We start from the raw sequence: 18,665 nt of genomic DNA, 5'->3' as shown, positions 1-18,665 counted from the left end.
TCAAAGACTTAACCATTTGCTAAATGAAACTTAATCTCTCTCTTCAAACCCCATTCCTAATCTTTAAAATGGGGCCATAAAACCTGCCTCACAGGAGATAAAGTTTGTAAAGAGCTTAGCACTGTGCCCGAGTGTTCAATATATGGTAGCAGTTATTATTTGTGTGGCAATTATTCTCTGATGTGTTTCCCACTTAAACCAAACCCTCAAGCAAAGGGCAGTTGGTGCTTTGGAGTTAAAAGAGAGTGCATGAAAAGGGAATTAGGAAGCCAAATAAATAGCAGGAATCAAAAATAAACATTGTCATCTGCAAGTGGTGTGGCCTAATGAGTTGTCTCTTACATCAATGTTGTTGTTGACTTTTCTTTTTTATAATGGGGTCAACTGAGCTAAATTCAGAGCTAGGCAGCTTCTCTGAATCTTCCATTCAGCACTTCCATTATGGCTTGGTGATAAATTCCGCTGTGAGCCTTTAAGATGAAAGCCAAACTGAAAAGTTAATTAAAGATAAAAATGGATGCTGTCAATTTTACTGCTGAAATTAAATGTATTTTTACAGATTAAAAGGAAAAAGCAAGTATTGATAGGATATTAAAATTCAATTCTTCAAAAGGAATGATATAAAAAGAGAAGGTCCCTTTCAAGGGCTATTTCCATGGCCTCAATCAAAATGTAAAAGTACAAACATATTTTAATATAAAGAGCTTTAAGAAAGAAAGTTAATTGGCCATTTTTTTATTAGACTAAATCGTGTATAAAATCAAATATCACAAATATATAAATCACCTATATAAGACTGAGCTGTCTCAATAGAATTTAATAATAGCATATGTATACCATAATGCCACAGACCCAATTACCAATAGAAAACCACAAGTTAGCAAGGAAATGTCAATTCTCCTACAAAACAGAGTGAATTATAATGCATCTTGAACAAATACCAGCTCTTGTTAAAAATGAAGGTTTTATTTTCTATTCAATATTCCATGGCCCCTCAAAGTTGAAAGCTCGTAAATCTGGGAGTGATGAATCACATTATGACTTTTTCCTTTTAAGACAAATATGGATTTCTGTAGATGAAGTCCTTCAGCAGATTTGCAATTATTTAATATGCAAAAGATCAACATTTGTATCCTAAGTAAAGACAACTTATTGGGAATATATAAATATTTATTGTGTTAAACTATCTGTCCATAGATGATATGCCATTGTAAATTTAAAAAAAAAAAACTTAGAAAGGAAGAAAAAAGAAACGTATGTCCTTATTTAATGTCTGCAAAACATAATTGCAAATATTTGATTCTGTGCAAAAGACAATGTAAATATTCTTACCAAATATATAGCCTGTACCTCTCCCTCAGGCTTTCTATCCTAGAAATGAGAGGTATTTATACACACTGCTATGTATACCAAAAATGAGTCTAAAGTACAAATTATACTGCAGGTATAGGCTACAAATGTCTCACATTGTTTGTGGCTACATACCAGGAGAACTACCATCTTAGAACTCCATTCATTGATTGACAATTTAATCTTTCCCAGATTATTCCTACTTCAATAAATGGGTATTATAAAATTATGATTCTCAAAAGCACAAAAAGATTCAAAACTAAATATATTTCATTTCCATGTGTAATTTGTGAACAGCCATGCCATGCTTTTTAGGGAAGTAAGAATAAAATAAAACCAAAATGGAGCTGCTTCTCTAATGTAATTTGGACTCTCTGCTTTAATTATCCACTCTTCTAATTTATTTAGCAAGGGTTCACTTTCTCATTTAGCTTTATTTCCCATGGAATACTAATTGATGTCATGGTTTCTATGTGGATAAGAAACAAGACCAGATGAGAACCTCCTAGCAATACAAAAAGCTCCCTCTGAAGGTTAATTTATGGCATTGACTGTTCCAGAGAATTGATTATCTTTAACCTAATTCTAAGCCACCTGATCCAAATCTCTTAAGATTGCAAATCACTTGGTAATTGTCAGTCCCACAGCTGTCTCCACAAGATTCAGTCTTCCTTTTCTCTTCTATATCATGCTTGATTACTTTTAGGTATTCTGAATATTTGAAAACTAAAGAATACTTCAAGAGACCTGCATGGAAAAGAATATTTTGATCTTTGACTATATCTGATCTTCTTGGTCATTGGTGAACCGGAGTTGAAATTGTTTGTGTTTTTAACACACACATGATCTTTCCAATGTTCTGTGGGATAATAGACTGAGAAATACAGGAAGTGCTTGGCACATTGGGAAGTGCACAGCCTTTGGTCTTTGGTGTCAGATAAACATGAGTTTGAATCCTAACTCTATTATTTCCTAGCTAATTAATTCATCCATCCATTCATTCAATAAATATTTGAGAATCAAATATACTCATATGTCAAATTCTAGGGATGACCCAGTGAACAAGACAGATAATATCCCTGCCTTTGTAGAACTTACTGACTAGTGGGGGAAGGTAGACAGTAAGCAAGTAAACAAGATATTTTCAGAAGATAAGAACAATTTCAGAATTTGATAAGAACAGTTGAAGAAATAAATAGAAAGTGATGGAGTGAGGGTGGAGGATTCTACTTTGGACTGGAGGTCAGAAAACGCCTTTCTGACAAGGTGACCTGAGTTAGGACCAGAGACCGAGAAAATGCCAGTCATGCAGAATGCAGGGGGAGAGCATTCCAGATAGAGGGACGGACTGGGTGAGGACCAAAAATAGAAAAGAGCTCGGTGTGAGGGAGCGACCGAGAGGAGTCAGGCACAGAGCATCAGCAACAAGACAGGGGCTGTGGGTGAGGGGCAGTCGTAGGTCAGAATGAACAGAATGGATCCTATTCTAAGGAGAATGGAAAGCGGGGATTGATTCGGGTTTGTACCGAAGATTATATTATTTGGGTGGGCAGGTGGGGTCCTCTTGAAGCAGAAGAATACGACAGTACAATAACGAAATTGGGTATAAAACTGGATATTTACTTAAAATGAAAAAAACTCAACCAATTACAAATTTTTAAAAAGTACACAAGGTCAAGGGTTCAGATCCCTATACCAGCCAGCCACCAAAGGAAAAAAAAAAAAGAAAATACAAACATTAAGAGTATCTAGAAATTATACCTTGATTAATGGCCTGACACACCATATAGTACTTTTTCTCCCTACTTTTTTGGCGTTGTTGAGAACTGAATCCTTAGCTTATAATTTTCCACATCTGAAGACTGGAAGCGTTTGCCACAGACTAGCTTCTGACTCTGTACATTTCAAGCTTTGTTTCTCTTCCACTTTTCATAAACTTCCAATGATGGGCACCATAGAAAACTTTGTCCATGTGGTGACACAACTCTGCCCCTACACCTATTGTCATGATACTGGGTGTGTTGGCACAATGGTTGATAAGAAACATCCTGGAAGCCATTTCTACGCTGGGATGGTTAACAATAAGTTCACTATACATGAAAGTAACTGCGAATAAATATATCCCATTATACCACGAGCCCTCCAATGTCTTCCAAAAGGAGGGGAATTTTGTATGGAAACAGATGGTAGTATTTATCCATTGCTATTAAAACATCTTACTTTTGCAAATTTTACAAAAAGCATATGAGCATAAGAATACACTGTTAGGATCCTTCCCAGGGCCTTGGAAGGCGCTGTGCAAGTGAGGGATTTTGAAGCCTAAGCTTCATTAGCTTCACAGTAAATTAGTGCAATTCTCTAATGGGAAACCAGTGCAGGTTTAAGACATGTGCTCATGTGCTCTGATTTACACGTTAAATCCACTCCAGCAGTTAAGGCGAGCATGAGTTAGAAGGGAGAAGAGTGGGAGGACATTATAGAAGTCCAGGAAAGGGATGAATGCTGTGTGAGTGGGCACAAGTCACTCACCTTTTCTGAGCTTTGGTTTTCTCGACTATATAACAGAAAGAGTGCCTCTAAATCACCAAGCACAGAGTAGGCCCTCAATAACTGAGCACTATAGTTACAATGCTTGATTTACAAGGTTGTTGTGAGAATTAGTACTAATACTTATAAACCAACACATACTGTTTACTCAACAAAGGATAGATTCTGCTATGCTGTATAGAGAAACAGCTTCCTAAGGCTGCAAAATACAGAAGGAATGAGAAGGAAAAGATACATTTTAAATTCTCCTTTAAGATTATTTTTTAAATCGCTTGCCCATAATTTGCTGAAGATTACCAGTACACTTATTTTAGGGTCTAGTTAGGGAGAAATTGGTAAAGGGTCAAAAAAAAAAAAAAAAAGGTTTATACTGTGTAATGATAAAATAATAAATAAATAAACTGGGTCAGTGAGATAAGTTAAGAGTGGCTAACTTTGGGCAAGGTATTATGGGTGAATTTTTATTTTATTCATTGTGTATTTTCCAAAGTGATCATGTATTGCTTTTGTAATCAGAAAAAGTTATTAGATTGTTCAGGACTCAGAAGTCAATTTACTCTGGATTCTCCCATTCTGTATGATTCTGAAATTTTCAGAGAATGTTATTATATAAAGCTCTTAGGTACAGAATCAAAGACTTGGCCTCTCCCAGTGTTAGGTATAAAGGAACTTAGAGAAAAGATTCTTTTTGTCAAGATGAAAGGAAATGAAAATCCATTCCAACTGTGAGACCTACTTCAATAATAACTAACAAAATTATATACATTGACTCAGACAACCCATTTCCTGTTTTTATTGGGCTCTTACAGGAGAAAATATGGGAAAGGAGACTCCTCTTAAAATCTATATCACTAATATGAATGTATGGTATAAAGATGGACTAAAAATAAACGAAGATATGACCCCAAAATTCCACTTCTAGGTATATACCCCCCAAAATTAAAACATAGGTCCTCACAAAATCTCGTACGTGAGTGTTCACAGCAGCATTATTCATAATAGCTGTAAAATGGAAACAACCCAAATGTTCATCAACTGATTAAATGTAGAAACAAAATGTAGTACAACCATACAACGGAATATTATTCAGCCATAAAAAGAAATGAATCTATGCTATTATTTTTCTAACCTAGTAAACAGACAAATGATACCTGCTACAACATGGATGAACTTTGAAAACATTATGCCAAGTGAAAGATGAAAGTCACAAAGAGCCATATATTATATGATTATAGTTATATAAAATGTCCAGAATAAGTAAATCTACAGAGACAGAAAGTAAATTAGTGGTTGCCTAGGGCTGGTGGTGATGGCTAAGGGGTATGAGGTGCTTAGGGTGATAAAAATGTTCTAAAATTTAGAGCATGGTGTTATAACACTAAGATCAAGAGTCTGAATCCCCATACCAGCCAGCTGTTCAAAAAAATGAAAGTTCTAAAATTGACTGTGGTAATGGTTACATAACTCTGTGAATATACTAAAAGCCATTGAAATGTATGCTTTATATGGGTGAATCATATGGTACATAAATTAAATCTCAATAAAGCTATTACCAAAAAATAATAAAAATAAATGACTAAATAAACCAGAAAGGTAAATATCTTATTTCATGTAATTTTGAATTCACTCAAGAATGGATAATTCCCAAGTAGTCTACATGATGGAATTAAAGTTGCATGATTAATTTAAATACAGCCTTTAAAAAACAGGTTATCAATAATATTTTTAAAACTGTGTATTATAAAAGTGAAAAAAATCACAAATTTCTAGGGTAATGTTTGGATACTTTGGCACAGTGAAATCTTTACATGCATTATACTAACAACAAGAACTCTAAATGATTGATAGCTCTGCTTACATAAACACACAAACACCCTTCAGTATATTGGCATCAGCATCAAAATTAAAACGCAAATGCTAAAATGGGAAAACGTTTGTAACGCAGACGACAAAGAGCTATCCTTAAAAGAACTCAGAAATAAATTTTTAGAAAGTTAAATACTCTGACAGAAAATTGGACAAAGGAGATGAACAGATGGTGTGCACAAGAGCACAAATGACCAATATCTGGGGGGAAAAAAGGGAAAAGAAAAAATAAAAAAAGCATTTGACATGGTTTTACCCCAATACGTAATGCGGAATGTTGTTATGGAGTTCTTCCTGACCGAAGATATTAGTCTCTACTTGGTTTCAGGTTATAACAACAAAAACAAAACAGACATTAGGAAATTTTGAGTCATTCATCACGTTCACTTACTGCCCTTTTAGATCAGATTGTAACTATTCAGAATTCAAGACCCTTGTCAGCATCATTTGCACTACCTCTTCCTGTCCCTCCCTGCATGGCAGCTTCCCCTCCTCTGTTCCCCTTACCACTGTCTTAACCCTCATCCTCCCTCCCCTATTTCGGTAGCCTCCTAAACTGATCTCCTTGCCTTCTGTCTCTTCCCACCTAATCCATCTTCTGGACTCCCAGAATCATTGTTTTAAACAAGTTGAAGTAATTGTTTTCCTCATTCACTCCAAAATCTCAACAGCCTCTGCAATGCATAGAGCACAAACCCCAAGACCTGCAAAGCTGTCTGCTCATTCTAGTGTACATTTCCAACCTCATCTTGTGTCATTACCCATCTTCCCCCAACAAGCTGTGCTCTAGCTCTGCTCAGCTACTGGCTCTGCAGTATAAACAGGGGAAGCTTTCCCATGGCCCAGTCTCTGCACATGTGGTTCCTTCTGCTTTACTCCTTGGCCTTCAGTATACAGCAACCTGGAGTCTAGCACTAGTAGTTGATTACAGCCCTGCCTTTCCTGCCTTTCCCTAAGACCGCAAGTTAAGAGCTGAGGACATGTCTAACTCACCTGTGTATTCCCATCACCTGAAATTACCAGGAACACAGTAAACTGTTCAATAAAGGAATGAATCTTTCTGGTTTTCTTCCCCAGAGTGTGGAATATTTTTGCACTGCTAAAACAAGTACTTTCACAGAACTTTCAAAGTGCTGACTATAGAAATTCCAGAGTCTTACTTTCTGATTAAGAAAAACACCAGAAGTAAAACCATATACAATTTTTTTTCACAATTTATTTTTTAAAGTGTAATTTTAAACTCACTAAAATAAAAACAACTCAAGATTTTGATTTTACAGTATTTCTTTTTTTTTTTTTTTTTTAGGCTGGACTGTATGGGAATCCGAACCCTTGACCTTGGTGTTATAACATGGTGTTCTAACCAACTGAGCTAACTAGCCAGCTCCTGATTTTATAGTTTTGACTCAAGATTAAAACTTAGCTCTCTTTGATATCCTATTTATTTATGCCAAGGTGCTTCTGAGCTGGTAGTGTCCCTGTGAGAACCCAGGAGTTTTGCCCAGATGAGAGAATGAAGTGCTTGCTCTTGGACGAGGGCCCCCATTCAGATGAGCGTTGCTAAGGCTACATTCAGCATGCATCAAGCAACACCCTGGAAACCAGGGAGCCATGCAACCTAGGTTTAAAAAAAAAAAATGCCATAGAGGACAATGGGGCTGGGTGAGAAGGTAGGCTAAGCAGCCAGCCTTAGAGCACACACACACACAAAAAAAACCCCCATAGTTATGAATTTATTTCAACAAACAGGTGAATGCGTTGAAATTTGTTCATTGTTAGGGTAAAGTTCTTAAGACTTGTTCCTTATGTGATGGTAAAATATACTGGGCTGTCTTATCTACTACAGCCTTTGAAGAAGTAGTCATAACTTTAGGAAAGTGTTGAAGGGGTGGTTAGAATACAGAAAACCCACCCATTCTACTGTCCCGGTTGGAAAAGGGTTTTTTTTAGGATTTTTCTCCAGTATATAAAGGTTCACTATTTATTCACTCATCAATATTTATTTGTTGCCTAATACATGCCAGTTTCTGTACCAGTTGCTGAGACACAGCTATTGAATGAAAACAAAGTCTCTGCTCTGGAAGCTTTTATTCCACTGGGGGAGACAGACAGAAACCAAATATGCCAGCTGGTGGTGAGTGCTATGGAGAAAATATCATGGGGGAGTAGACTGCTCCTTTGCAGAAGTTGCCAAATAAACAACATTCAAGTGGAGACCTGGAGATGAGGGATGGGCAATACAGATAGCCATGGAAAGAGCATTCCCAAGGCAGAGGGATTGGCAAGTACAAAGGCCCCGTGATGGAAGAGGGCTTGGGATGTTCAAGGAAAGAGAAGGCTCATTTGGATGAAGGCAGAGTGAGGAAGGGAGCATATAGCGGAAGAGAAGATAGCAGTGGGGCCAGAACACAGGGTGCCTCGTAAGCCGATGTAAAGAACTTGACTTTTACTGAGCAAGACAGGAAGCCATGAGAGTTTTTGAGTAAAGCAGTAGCACAATCTCATATTTTGAAAGGACCACCCTGGCTGCTCTGTTGAGAATTGACTGTAGGGAAGGCATGGAAGCAGGACACCAGTTAGGAGGCTGTCACAACAGTCTGAGTGAGAGATAATGGTGTTTTGAACTAGAGTGTCCCTGCAGTGGGAAGAGGTTGGATGCTGGGTATATAGAAGCCAACAGGACTTCCTGGTTCACTTCATCTGCCTCTGCTTCTGGATATAGCAAGACTGAAGGAGGAGCATTTTAAGATGTGGTTGATCCTCATTATTCGCAGATTCCATATTTGTGAATTTGCATCCTCACTAAAATTTACTTGTAACCCCAATATCAGTATTGCAGTGCTTTCAATGCTTTTGCAGTTATTTGCAGACATGCACAAAGTGAAAACTTTGAGTAGCCTGACGCACATTCCTAGCTGAGGCTGAACAAGCCAATGCTTTGCCTTCTTGTTCCAGCTCTCATACTGTAAATAAGTGTTCTTGTGGCCTATCTTGTCCAAGTTTTTTGCATTTTTGTGCTTTCTATTGATCTCACTGTTTAAAATTGCCCCTAACATAGTGCTGAAGTGCTGTTTAGTGTTCCTAAGTACAAGATGCCTGTGATGCACCTTACGGAGAAAATATGTTCAAGCATAGTGTTATTGGCTGAGTTCTACGTTAATGAATCAACAATATATAATTGGCTGGCCGGTTAGCTCAGCTGGTTAGAGTGAGGTGCTAAGAAACACTAAGTTCTAGGGTTCGATCCCTGTAAAGACCAGCCAAAAAAAAAAAAAAAAAAAAAAATATATATATATATATATATATATATATGTGTATGTATATATACACATATAAAATTAAGCTGTCTTTAAGTAGAAATACACATAACACAGGTTACTACTGATCAGGTGACTAAGATGTGACCAGTGGCTTGTAGGAACCTAACCCAGTACAGTCATGCGTAGCTTAACTACAGGGATATGTTCTGAGAAATGCTTCATTAGACAATTTCGTCATTGTGTGAACATCATTGAATGTACTTACACAAACCTAGAAGGTATAGCCTACTACACACCTAGGCTATATACTATAGCCATTATGTTACAGGACCACTCATATATGCTATCATTTGACTGAAACATCATTATGCACCGCATGACTATTTCCCCTAGGAGTAATGGTTTTCAGTGTTTGTGGTAACTTTATAGAACATAACGACTAAAAATAATGATAATCAGCTGTATACATTACAAAGTAAAATAACCTAGATGGTTCAAAAAAGCACTATCAAAGGGACTTGGAAATATCTTAGCCTGAACATGACCATGTGAAGTTAGCTTGCACAGAAAACTGCAAGAAACTGCCATTCCTTAAGAGAATTTACGACGAAGGATTAAGTTGGGAGCCCAGACCTGACTGACAATGCCAAGAGAAGGGTAAGCTATGGCTGAGTGCACTGGTGCTCATCCTGGCTGCCAAGGAACCACTTAGTGAGTTTTTAAGCAATGCTAATACTGAGTCCAAACTCAAGGCAAATCAATATGGAGTGCAACCTAGGTACAAAGAGTTTTAAAACCTCCACAGGTGATTCTAATATGCAACAAACACTTCTCAAACTTTAGTGTGCATAAGAGTCACATGCAGAGTTTGTTAAAACAGATTACTGTGCTCCACCCCCCCACCCCCCCACCCCCCCCCGAGATTTTAATTCATTAGGTCTGGGATGAGATGGGAGAATTTGCATTTCTAGCAAATTCCCAGGTGATGCTGAAGCTGTCCTTTGGGCCACACTTTAAGTAGCACTGCTCTCCATCACTTCCATCAAGTCAGGTTGAGCAAAGCCCAGAAATGGAGCACCCTTTGGCCAAAATGGAACTGTTATCTCTCAGTTCCACTTCCCCTCTGTGCCTTAATTTCTCCTACACGGACTTCCACTGCTGTGGGCTGCTGCCTGTGGGCAGCCTCAGTCCTATCTGCACAACCCTCAGCATTCTTTTGCTACACCCACGTGTTCATTCTCAAGCCAATCTCAGGAGACAGAGATAGGGCACCTGGCCAGCCCACCTTTGTGAAAGGAGTGTAAGCCACAGAACACATAAACCATAAAAACAAGATAACAGCCCTACCAATCCTGCTGTCTTTAACAATTATTGCTATAGAGAATTTTTTCCTTCATCATTTCCATTCTTTCCAAGTTTTATTCCAAAAGAGGGGGAGTTTGTATGTGGGAGATTAAGATGTCCATGAAGAGTAATCATCATTACAATAAAATATTCAATTGGACAGAAATGACAAGGACCCAATTCAGTATGTAATGTCCTATTTCCCCAATGCACAAGTTAGAAAAAAAAGTCTTCTCAGTGTGGAAGAGCAGGACAGCTTTTACACTGAAGTGGTATCCCAAATGAGTTATAAAATCCCTGATTCTGTAGCCTATTTATCCTTTTCTTTCTGTTCTTTTTCTTTCTTCTCACGCTCAGCTTTAGCTTCTTCTTCCTCATGTTTTTTGATCAACTGCTCCACTTCCTTTTGTTTGAGAACTCTGATTACTGTCTTTCCATTCTCTCTTGTTAGTGTGGCAATTTCCACTAAAAACAAACACATATATTTTATTATACACAGACATACTTAGCACACAAACCTAATAGGCAATAATAGTTTACTCTCTTCACACCATCCCAACTTTCTTAGCAGACATTTTGTCACTCCCTTAGAAAAAGTACCATCAGCTGGCCTGCCATTAGCTATGTTGACCAGAAGGAACCACAATTTCATTGTTAGAACCTCTGAAGGCTCAACCAGAATCTTCTACCAGTGAGAACCCTTTTTTTTTTTTTTTTTTTTAATGAACTTTTCAAATCTCTTTTCAAAACAAAGGCATGAAAAGCATACCATGGCTATGGACAAGAAAAGTAAACTGATACCTAAAAGGGAAGGAGTCTGTGTAGGGGAAATTTAGTGCTTCCTTGATTAGGAAGAAATAGACAACACAGGGCAATCTGCAAGTAAATGGTATTTTCTAAGGAACACCAGTAGCTAAGTTATCCTAAACTAAATCAGTATGTTAATTTACCACAATTTTTGAAAAACATTACTTAGAAATATTGTTTTATAGTCATACAACTGAAGTTGAATAAAGTGCTTGGAATTGCTAACATGAGTTTAACATAAGAGATTATTAGATTCAGAAGAACAAGAGAGGGTTCCACAAATTATGCAAATGTTACCTTTGATAAAGTACACCATACCTATGTATAAATACAGAAGTACATACATATACTTTATCATACATACGCACAAGCACAGATATCACTGATGAGAATTCTTTGTAAGATCACTGTTAACTAAAAGTAGCATGGCACAGGACCTCTGAGTATGGAGAACATTCAGGCCCATGTTCTTAAGCTCAGAATGTAGCATGGGATTGTGGCTCCACAACTTATCAATGTTGATCTTGCTTAAGTCGCTTAACCCAATTAAGCCCTATTTCCTCTTTTAGGAAATATGTATAAGGCCACCTAACTCATAAGGCTGCTGTTTCAATGAAGAAAGATAACATGTTAAACGCCTACCAAAGTAGCTCGTCAATTTCCCTCAATCAAAGAAATCAGAGGACAGAACATGAATTACCTTTTTCAGCAGACAGTTTACTAACATCCATGGTCTTATTTAGCACTTTGATAGCTAAAGCAAGTGCTGACTTCAAAGTCATTTCTCCTTCTTTGTAGTCTTGTTTCAACATTGACACAGCTGCCTATAAAACATAAAGAATCAACACAGAATTTACTTTAAGTTTTTGCATTTTTTAGGAATATGGATTGGTCCACAAGAATAATGCCTGAATTACTATTCACAATGCAACCAGTACAAACAATTTTGATGGCAGGGAGGGTAGAGACCTGGGATGGGGTGAGAAGAGGGGTTGCTGAAGCTCTGTGAAGGGAGTCTTTAACCTGGGGTCCTCAGTTCCCCAAGGGATCCACTGTAGAATTCAGAGGGGTCTATGAACTAGGATGTGAAAAAAATCACATCTTTATTTTCACAATCTTTAATTGAAAATCGGCATTTAATTACAAATGGAGACAAGAAAGCCTAGTATATTAGCAGTACCTGTGACTTTGTCACCATAGAAATCACAGAAATTTTCATATCACATTAAGGTTTTTGCAGCTATCTTAAAATATTGTTTACATTCATCATTGCTTCAAAATTGTGGTAGTTTTTAGACCTTTTGCTAGCTTTTATAGTACTGCAAAAATACTCACAGCGCTATTATTTCCAATGCATGTGGCTTTCCATCCCCCATAATTTCCACTAGGGTCACTCTGATAGAGCTGAAAGCCATAGTGCTTATCCCAGCCAATGTACAGCAATGAAACACCAAAGGGACGTTTTCCTTTAACAAAGAAAAAAACAAACAAAACATATCAACAATCAAAATTTAGTATCACTATAGTTACTTGAGCTCAGTGAATGTGGCTAAACCCTTTTCTGTGAAGTTAAGCATTTGTAAACCACTTTGTGTCTGGCTACCACAGATAAACTCCATCACAAATTCCACTTTTGTTTTTAGGATTTGGACACAGCCAAGAGAGGGAATAAAGACAAAGAAGACCAGGGCTGAATATCATTATTATGTAAAAAGTAATTTGTTTCCAGATTTGGAAATGTTGTTTTGGCCTTTCAATATTCTATTAATAAAAACTTATGATGGGGGGGGGGAGAAGATATAACAACCACAACTACTTGAAGTTGATATGACAAGCAAACAGAAAGGACATTGTTGGGGGAGGGGGGGAGGGAGAAGGGAGGGATGGAGGTTTTGGTGATGGGGAGCAATAATCAGCCACAATGTATATCGACAAAATAAAAAAATAAATAAATAAATAAATAAATAAATAAAAAACTTATGATAATCTACATAGTGAAAGCAGGTTTGTTCATGAAGCAGGAATGTATGAAAAGTGTTTACTTATTTAATTTTCAATTTCTTTTTCGTCTCAAAAGGGTTATTACTCATAAAACATTTTAACTTTTTGGAATAAAATTTCCAAAAAAAATGCAGTACCTCCAAACTGTGTATAAGCTTGTTTGATATCACACAGTGCCGTAACCAACTGCTCACAGGGAATTGGCTCCTGATACTGTAATAAATACCTAGGATAGAGATTGGCATATAAATAGTTTTCTCTAAAGAGATATATTATAAGGAAAATACCCTTTGAAAAGAAATCTACGCTACAGTGACAACATAACAGTCACTTGTAATTTGAAGAGGAAGGCAGGGAGTGAACATGTCAACATCCTAATATCCTTATAGTAAATAACATTTCATGTTTGGTTAAAAAAAAAAACAGTAATTTTCAATTAACAGATTTTTAATGACTTTCATCTTAGCAAAAGTGAGCTCTCCTTAGAAACATCTAATTTCTACGTTATCAGTTATGCTATTTATGACCATACCTTTGAGCAATGAGCCTCAGTTCATTAGTCAGGACATTAGCATCAGAAGTTATGCCTGCCACACTGCAAGCCATATCCCTTGAAAAAAAGAAAGATACTGACCTGTAAGCAGGGAAGATGTGTGCAAGAGACATTTACAAGTATTAAAAAGCACCAAGTTCTATTAGAAATTCATCACACTTGCTTCATAGCTGCTATACCCTTCAGGAAAAAAAAACTAAAGAAGTTTCATCTTTGTAAGGAGACATTTAGTTGATGTCATTCAAAATGAAAGAAACAAACGTACCCTTAAGTTCTTCAACAAATACATTTATCATCACCACCCTTTGAACAGGGCAAGAGAATTAACACTAAGAATCTAAAATAAATACCAAGAAGATTCAGCAAAAAAGAAGAAAAAGGTTTTGCTGGACACAGACTCCATGATCTTGGGTAATACCCTCTCAACTCCTAAAAAAAGGCCTGGCTGGATGAGGGGGCATGAAGGCAGGGGGGTCCAAGGTTAGGCTCCTATTAGGAGTACATTTCCTAGGGCCGGCCCATGGTTCACTTGGGAGAGTGTGGTGCTGATAACACCAAGGCCATGGGTTCGGATCCCTATAGAGAGATGGCCGGTTAGCTCACCTTGGGAGAGTGTGGTGCTGATAACACCAAGGCCATGGGTTCGGATCCCTATATAGAGATGGCCGGTTAGCTCACCTTGGGAGAGTGTGGTGCTAACATCACCAAGTCAAGGGTTAAGATCCCCTTCCCAGTCATCTTTAAAAAAAAAAAAAAAAGGCGTACATTTCCTTTTTCTTTTTGTCCCATTCCCTGAGGGGTGCCCTGGCTCTCTGACAGCCTAGACACCTGCTGTCACTATTACCTAGCCAAGCCAGCAAGCTGCCGAGTGGGCTCACAATGGCTCTGTGGAAGGATGACATTAGACAGATGAGTGTATCAAAAGGCCCTGACAACTGGCATTCACCATGCCCACCAATGAAGGGAAAGTCTCTACCCAGCACTGCCAGCTCTCTGCTAGCTTCAAAGTTCTGCACACACAAATATAACAGAAGTCTCACAAAGTGTACAGGGCTTGGCTTCACTGTTTCCCAACCTCCAGGAGGCCTGTTCTTTGATATATTCAGTATAATTCAACAAAATTCCTGAGTAGCTATTCTAAACAATACTTTGAGGGCCTGCTATATGTCAGACAGTGTGCTAGTTTATTTCATTTAATCAAACTGCCACAAGCACTGTAGGAGGCCTAAAGAAATTAAATAATTGGTGTAAAGTCACATAGCTCATCTAGGTGGAGCCTGGAATTCAACCCATATCTGTGTGACTACTAAGTTTGTACTTTTATCACCATGTAATGCTGTTTCTTCACTAAGTGTTTGGCCCTGCACTTAATAGTAATAACGCATAGTACTGGGCATCAAGGAGGTTTTAGGCAAACTAAGTAAAAGTTAAAACTTTCACAAGTAGAAATGTAATAAACCATTCGCTTCAATTCTACCATGTCACATGGAAGAGCCCTCTCCCAAACATGCAGATCCCACTTACGTGGGAAAGTGAGATATTTAAAAACTCTTCGCTAATATCTCACTTACTCATTGAGTTTATAAATCTTTTCAGAAAAAAAGACTTCATCAAGAAGCTTGTGGATGTTGCGTCTCTCTGCTGCAAGTAAAACACCATCGTTTGCTAAAATTCCCAAACAGGTGCCTGCATGTCCAATAGCTTCCATGGCATATTCAACTTGGTATAAGCGACCTACAAAACACAAAAAGTGAGAAGCCAAGACTCTCCTCTGTGCTCTTGCAGCACTGGTCCAAGAGAAATCAGCAACAATACTAGTAGGCTACAAACCAGAGTCCCACTTTTCCTGTTTTATCATGCATGATGAAATAAACCTGGTGACCACAATTACTTCCAAGTACAAAAAGGATGAACTTAGCAACTACAAAAAAGTTTGTAGTTTTTTTTCCTAAGTCTAATACTTTAAAAACATTTTTTTTATTTGAGGCAGATTGAATAATTTCTATTTTACCTTCTGGAGAAAATATAGTGGTCCTGGAGTCATACCTTCGAGACTGCAAAGGAAAAACATACAAGTGATTCCTCCACTGAAAGTTAAGCTAACTCCTATAAACCCACAAATCAACTTGTAAAACTTATCCTGATACACAAAGTTCAGTGTGTCGGAGGAAACAGACAAAAAAAATAAGACACACACACACACACACACACACACAAAAAGGGCTGGCCTGTGGCTCACTCGGGAGAGTGCGATGCTGCTAATACCAAGGCCACGGGTTCGGATCCTATATAGGGATGGCCGGTTAGCTCACCGGCTGAGCGTGGTGCTGACAGCACCAAGCCAAGGGTTAAGATCCCCTTACCGGTCATCTTTAAAAAAAAAAAAAAAAGACACCATCCCTTCTCTTTGTCCTTCCATTTCAACTTTCTCATGCACGTCTGTAAACTGAGTACAAGCAATACTATTTATCAGGCAACAGTTTATTGGCATGTGTATTAACTCACCATGTTTTCTCAACTTTATATAATTCCTGTAAAAAGAAAATAAGATCATCATTAAAACAAAATTCAAAATTTAAAAAGAATTTCCTGACTTTAAAAATCTATTTTATTCACTTCCTTCATCCAGCTAATGTCTACTTGGTACCTGCTAAGTGCCAGGTACTATGCGAAATGCTGGAATACAAGAAGGGTAAAACCAATCCCTGTCCTGAAGAGCTAATAATAGTCTGGCAGTCCGATGAGACCGGCAGAAACAGATTATAAAGTAATGTGGAAAGAGGCACTGAGGGTGAGGTGGGAAGAGAAATGGAGAAAATCAAGAAAAGTACTTTTTGAGAAACCGACACAGAAAATCAGAGTAAACCAGAGCTGAGAGAGACAGAAATAAGGTTTAGAACTCTCAGGTCTAAGAGGAAGAACAGGGTAAGGAAGAAGGGAAGGGCATTCCAAGCAGAGAAAGCATGAGCAAATGGTACCGAGGCAGGATAGCTCAACTGGCAAGAGACATATTGTGGAAGTTTAAAAAAAGAATATAAAAATGCTTTTTAAAGCCAAAGAGCTAAGTGAGTATCCAAATTATGTAGAACCTTGAACGCCAAGTTAGGAGACTTGGTCCATCTCCAGAGAGTGAAAAGGGGTCCTGAACTTGGGGGTGGGGGCAGTAATCTTGGGCATCACCACTTCCATTCCTGCAAAGATGACACTGGGGGCTCAGTGTGATTTAGAGGAAAAGTCAAATCAAAGTCCAAAGCCCATATTCCCAAATACTGGAATATCGGGAATCAAGTCTGGAAAGGTAAACAGGAATCAGGTCCCGAAGAGCCGGCGTGCCCAGGTAAAAACTGAATTTTACTCAGTCAATGCGGGTCCACCGAATGATTCTGAGCCCAAGGGCCACAAGAACTGATTGGCATTTTAGAAAGATCACTCAGGCTAGTGAGAGGCTGAAAGTAGGACAACCAGTTATGACACGGCTGCAACAGGCAGGTGCGAGGGAAGAATGGCCCTGGTCAGAGAAGCCGGGAGAGTACAGACCTATTGGGGGTTTCTGATTCGCGCATAAACACAACTTGCTGGATGTCCAGCCTGATGCCGGCACAGCGCGGTTTTGAGTTCACTCGCTCCTCGAGGAGCGTTAACTTTCACACACCGGACTCCCGGGGCCGGAAGCCATCTCAATTCCGCGGTCCAGCACACCAGCCCCCGCGCCGGGCCCTGACCCCGCAGTCCAGGTTCGGCGCGGGGACACCCGACGGCGGCCGGCGGGGGCCAGTCCTGGCGCCGGTCCGTCACCGAGGAGGCGGGTGCACAGTCATCGTGCCTACGGCTCCTCGGCAGCGGCAGCAGGCCGGGACCGGCTGTCTAGATGCTCGCGACCCCCGCCCACGGAGAGAGCGGCCACGCTTCCGCGAGCCCCCAGGGGGCAAAGGCTCACCGGAGGGAAGACACTGAAGAATCGAGATCTACACAGAACGCTTTACTTCACGGGAGGAAAACCACCGCCGCTGCCCAAGAGTCCGCTGCCAATATGGCTTCCGCGCGTGCGCAGAACCACCGGGGGCGGGGCGGCCAGAGACGCGGAAGTCCTCCCCGGGGCGGAGCGAGGATCTGTTACCCTCGTGGAATCCGGGCAGTTGGGGTTCCGCGGCAAGGCTGGGGTTCTCGGCCCGTTGATGGGGTGCTTCTAGCATGGGCAGGAGGGCGGGAAGACCCTAGCCAAGGGAAAATAGAATAAGAGCTAATTTCCTTCTCCATCGCTTTGCGCTCCACTTTCAGTTTCACTTTCTTTTCACCACTAGTCATAGACCTAGGATAGCAATAGTAGACTATTAATTGCTTACCATTCCCGCTCTCTTCCCCCGATAGTGCCAACCACATCAGACTTTTCCGTTCATCTTGCCTCTTCTCATCGTCTCTCTTCTTGAATCTGGGTCCCACTTTTATTGCTGATACATGCATTTTTCAATAAGTAAAGCAAATTATGATGGGGTTTGCACTTTCGGGAGAACTTTTACTTTGGTCTCCTCTGCTACAGAAAAGATTTCCCCGACAAACCTACTTAAAGCAATACTCTACCATCACCATACACACAGCAGTTTATCTTCTTTGCTGAAATTGTCATGTTCGTTTGTGTTTATTATTCATCTCCTCTCCACCCTTTTTCTCATGCAGCTTCAGTCCCTATGTAAACTATCTACTATTCACGTTTAGGTTTTTTGGGGCTAGAAGATTAACTAGGTCTGGGTTGACATGCAGGCATTTGTTCACACCCTCCCACTGGAAAGGGACTTTGTCCTCTTTGTGTTGGGTGCAAAAATTATTGAAGAATCTGGATTTTGAAAGTAGGTAGCCTGGAAATGAGTTGTGTTTTGGGTCTCTTCTGTCATCTCTGCTTCCCAAGCACACAGCGAGGTGAGCCAAGGCAGAGTGGCAAA

The 18,665-nt window shown here is 39.2% G+C and overlaps 1 protein-coding gene across 1 annotated transcript; it reads right to left on the bottom strand.

The window, feature by feature from the left end:
* Positions 1–10,422: 10,422 nt before the first annotated feature.
* On the bottom strand, positions 10,423–17,782 carry PSMA4 (proteasome 20S subunit alpha 4). Its single transcript, XM_063089803.1, has 9 exons — positions 17,666–17,782; positions 16,234–16,259; positions 15,740–15,782; positions 15,300–15,462; positions 13,708–13,785; positions 13,313–13,401; positions 12,510–12,640; positions 11,875–11,998; positions 10,423–10,832 (listed from the first exon to the last, which is right to left on the bottom strand). Exons 2-9 carry the CDS (start codon positions 16,234–16,236, stop codon positions 10,678–10,680), a joined length of 786 nt encoding a protein of 261 aa, XP_062945873.1. The 5' UTR covers positions 16,237–16,259; positions 17,666–17,782; the 3' UTR covers positions 10,423–10,677.
* Between the last annotated feature and the right edge of the window lie 883 nt (positions 17,783–18,665).

The sequence above is a fragment of the Cynocephalus volans genome, chromosome 3 (assembly GCF_027409185.1).
Source record: "Cynocephalus volans isolate mCynVol1 chromosome 3, mCynVol1.pri, whole genome shotgun sequence".
NCBI classification, from domain to species: Eukaryota; Metazoa; Chordata; class Mammalia; order Dermoptera; family Cynocephalidae; genus Cynocephalus; species Cynocephalus volans.
Note: the sequence above shows the minus strand (reverse complement) of the source record. Positions and strands in the feature narration are given on the sequence as shown.

Coding starts and splice junctions, on each gene's coding strand:
- PSMA4 (XM_063089803.1), bottom strand. Junction 13,402..13,707: donor CTGAGGCTCATTGCTCAAAG/GTATGGTCATAA, acceptor TCTCTATCCTAG/GTATTTATTACAGTATCAGG. Junction 12,641..13,312: donor AGCTTATACACAGTTTGGAG/GTACTGCATTTT, acceptor TCTTTGTTAAAG/GAAAACGTCCCTTTGGTGTT.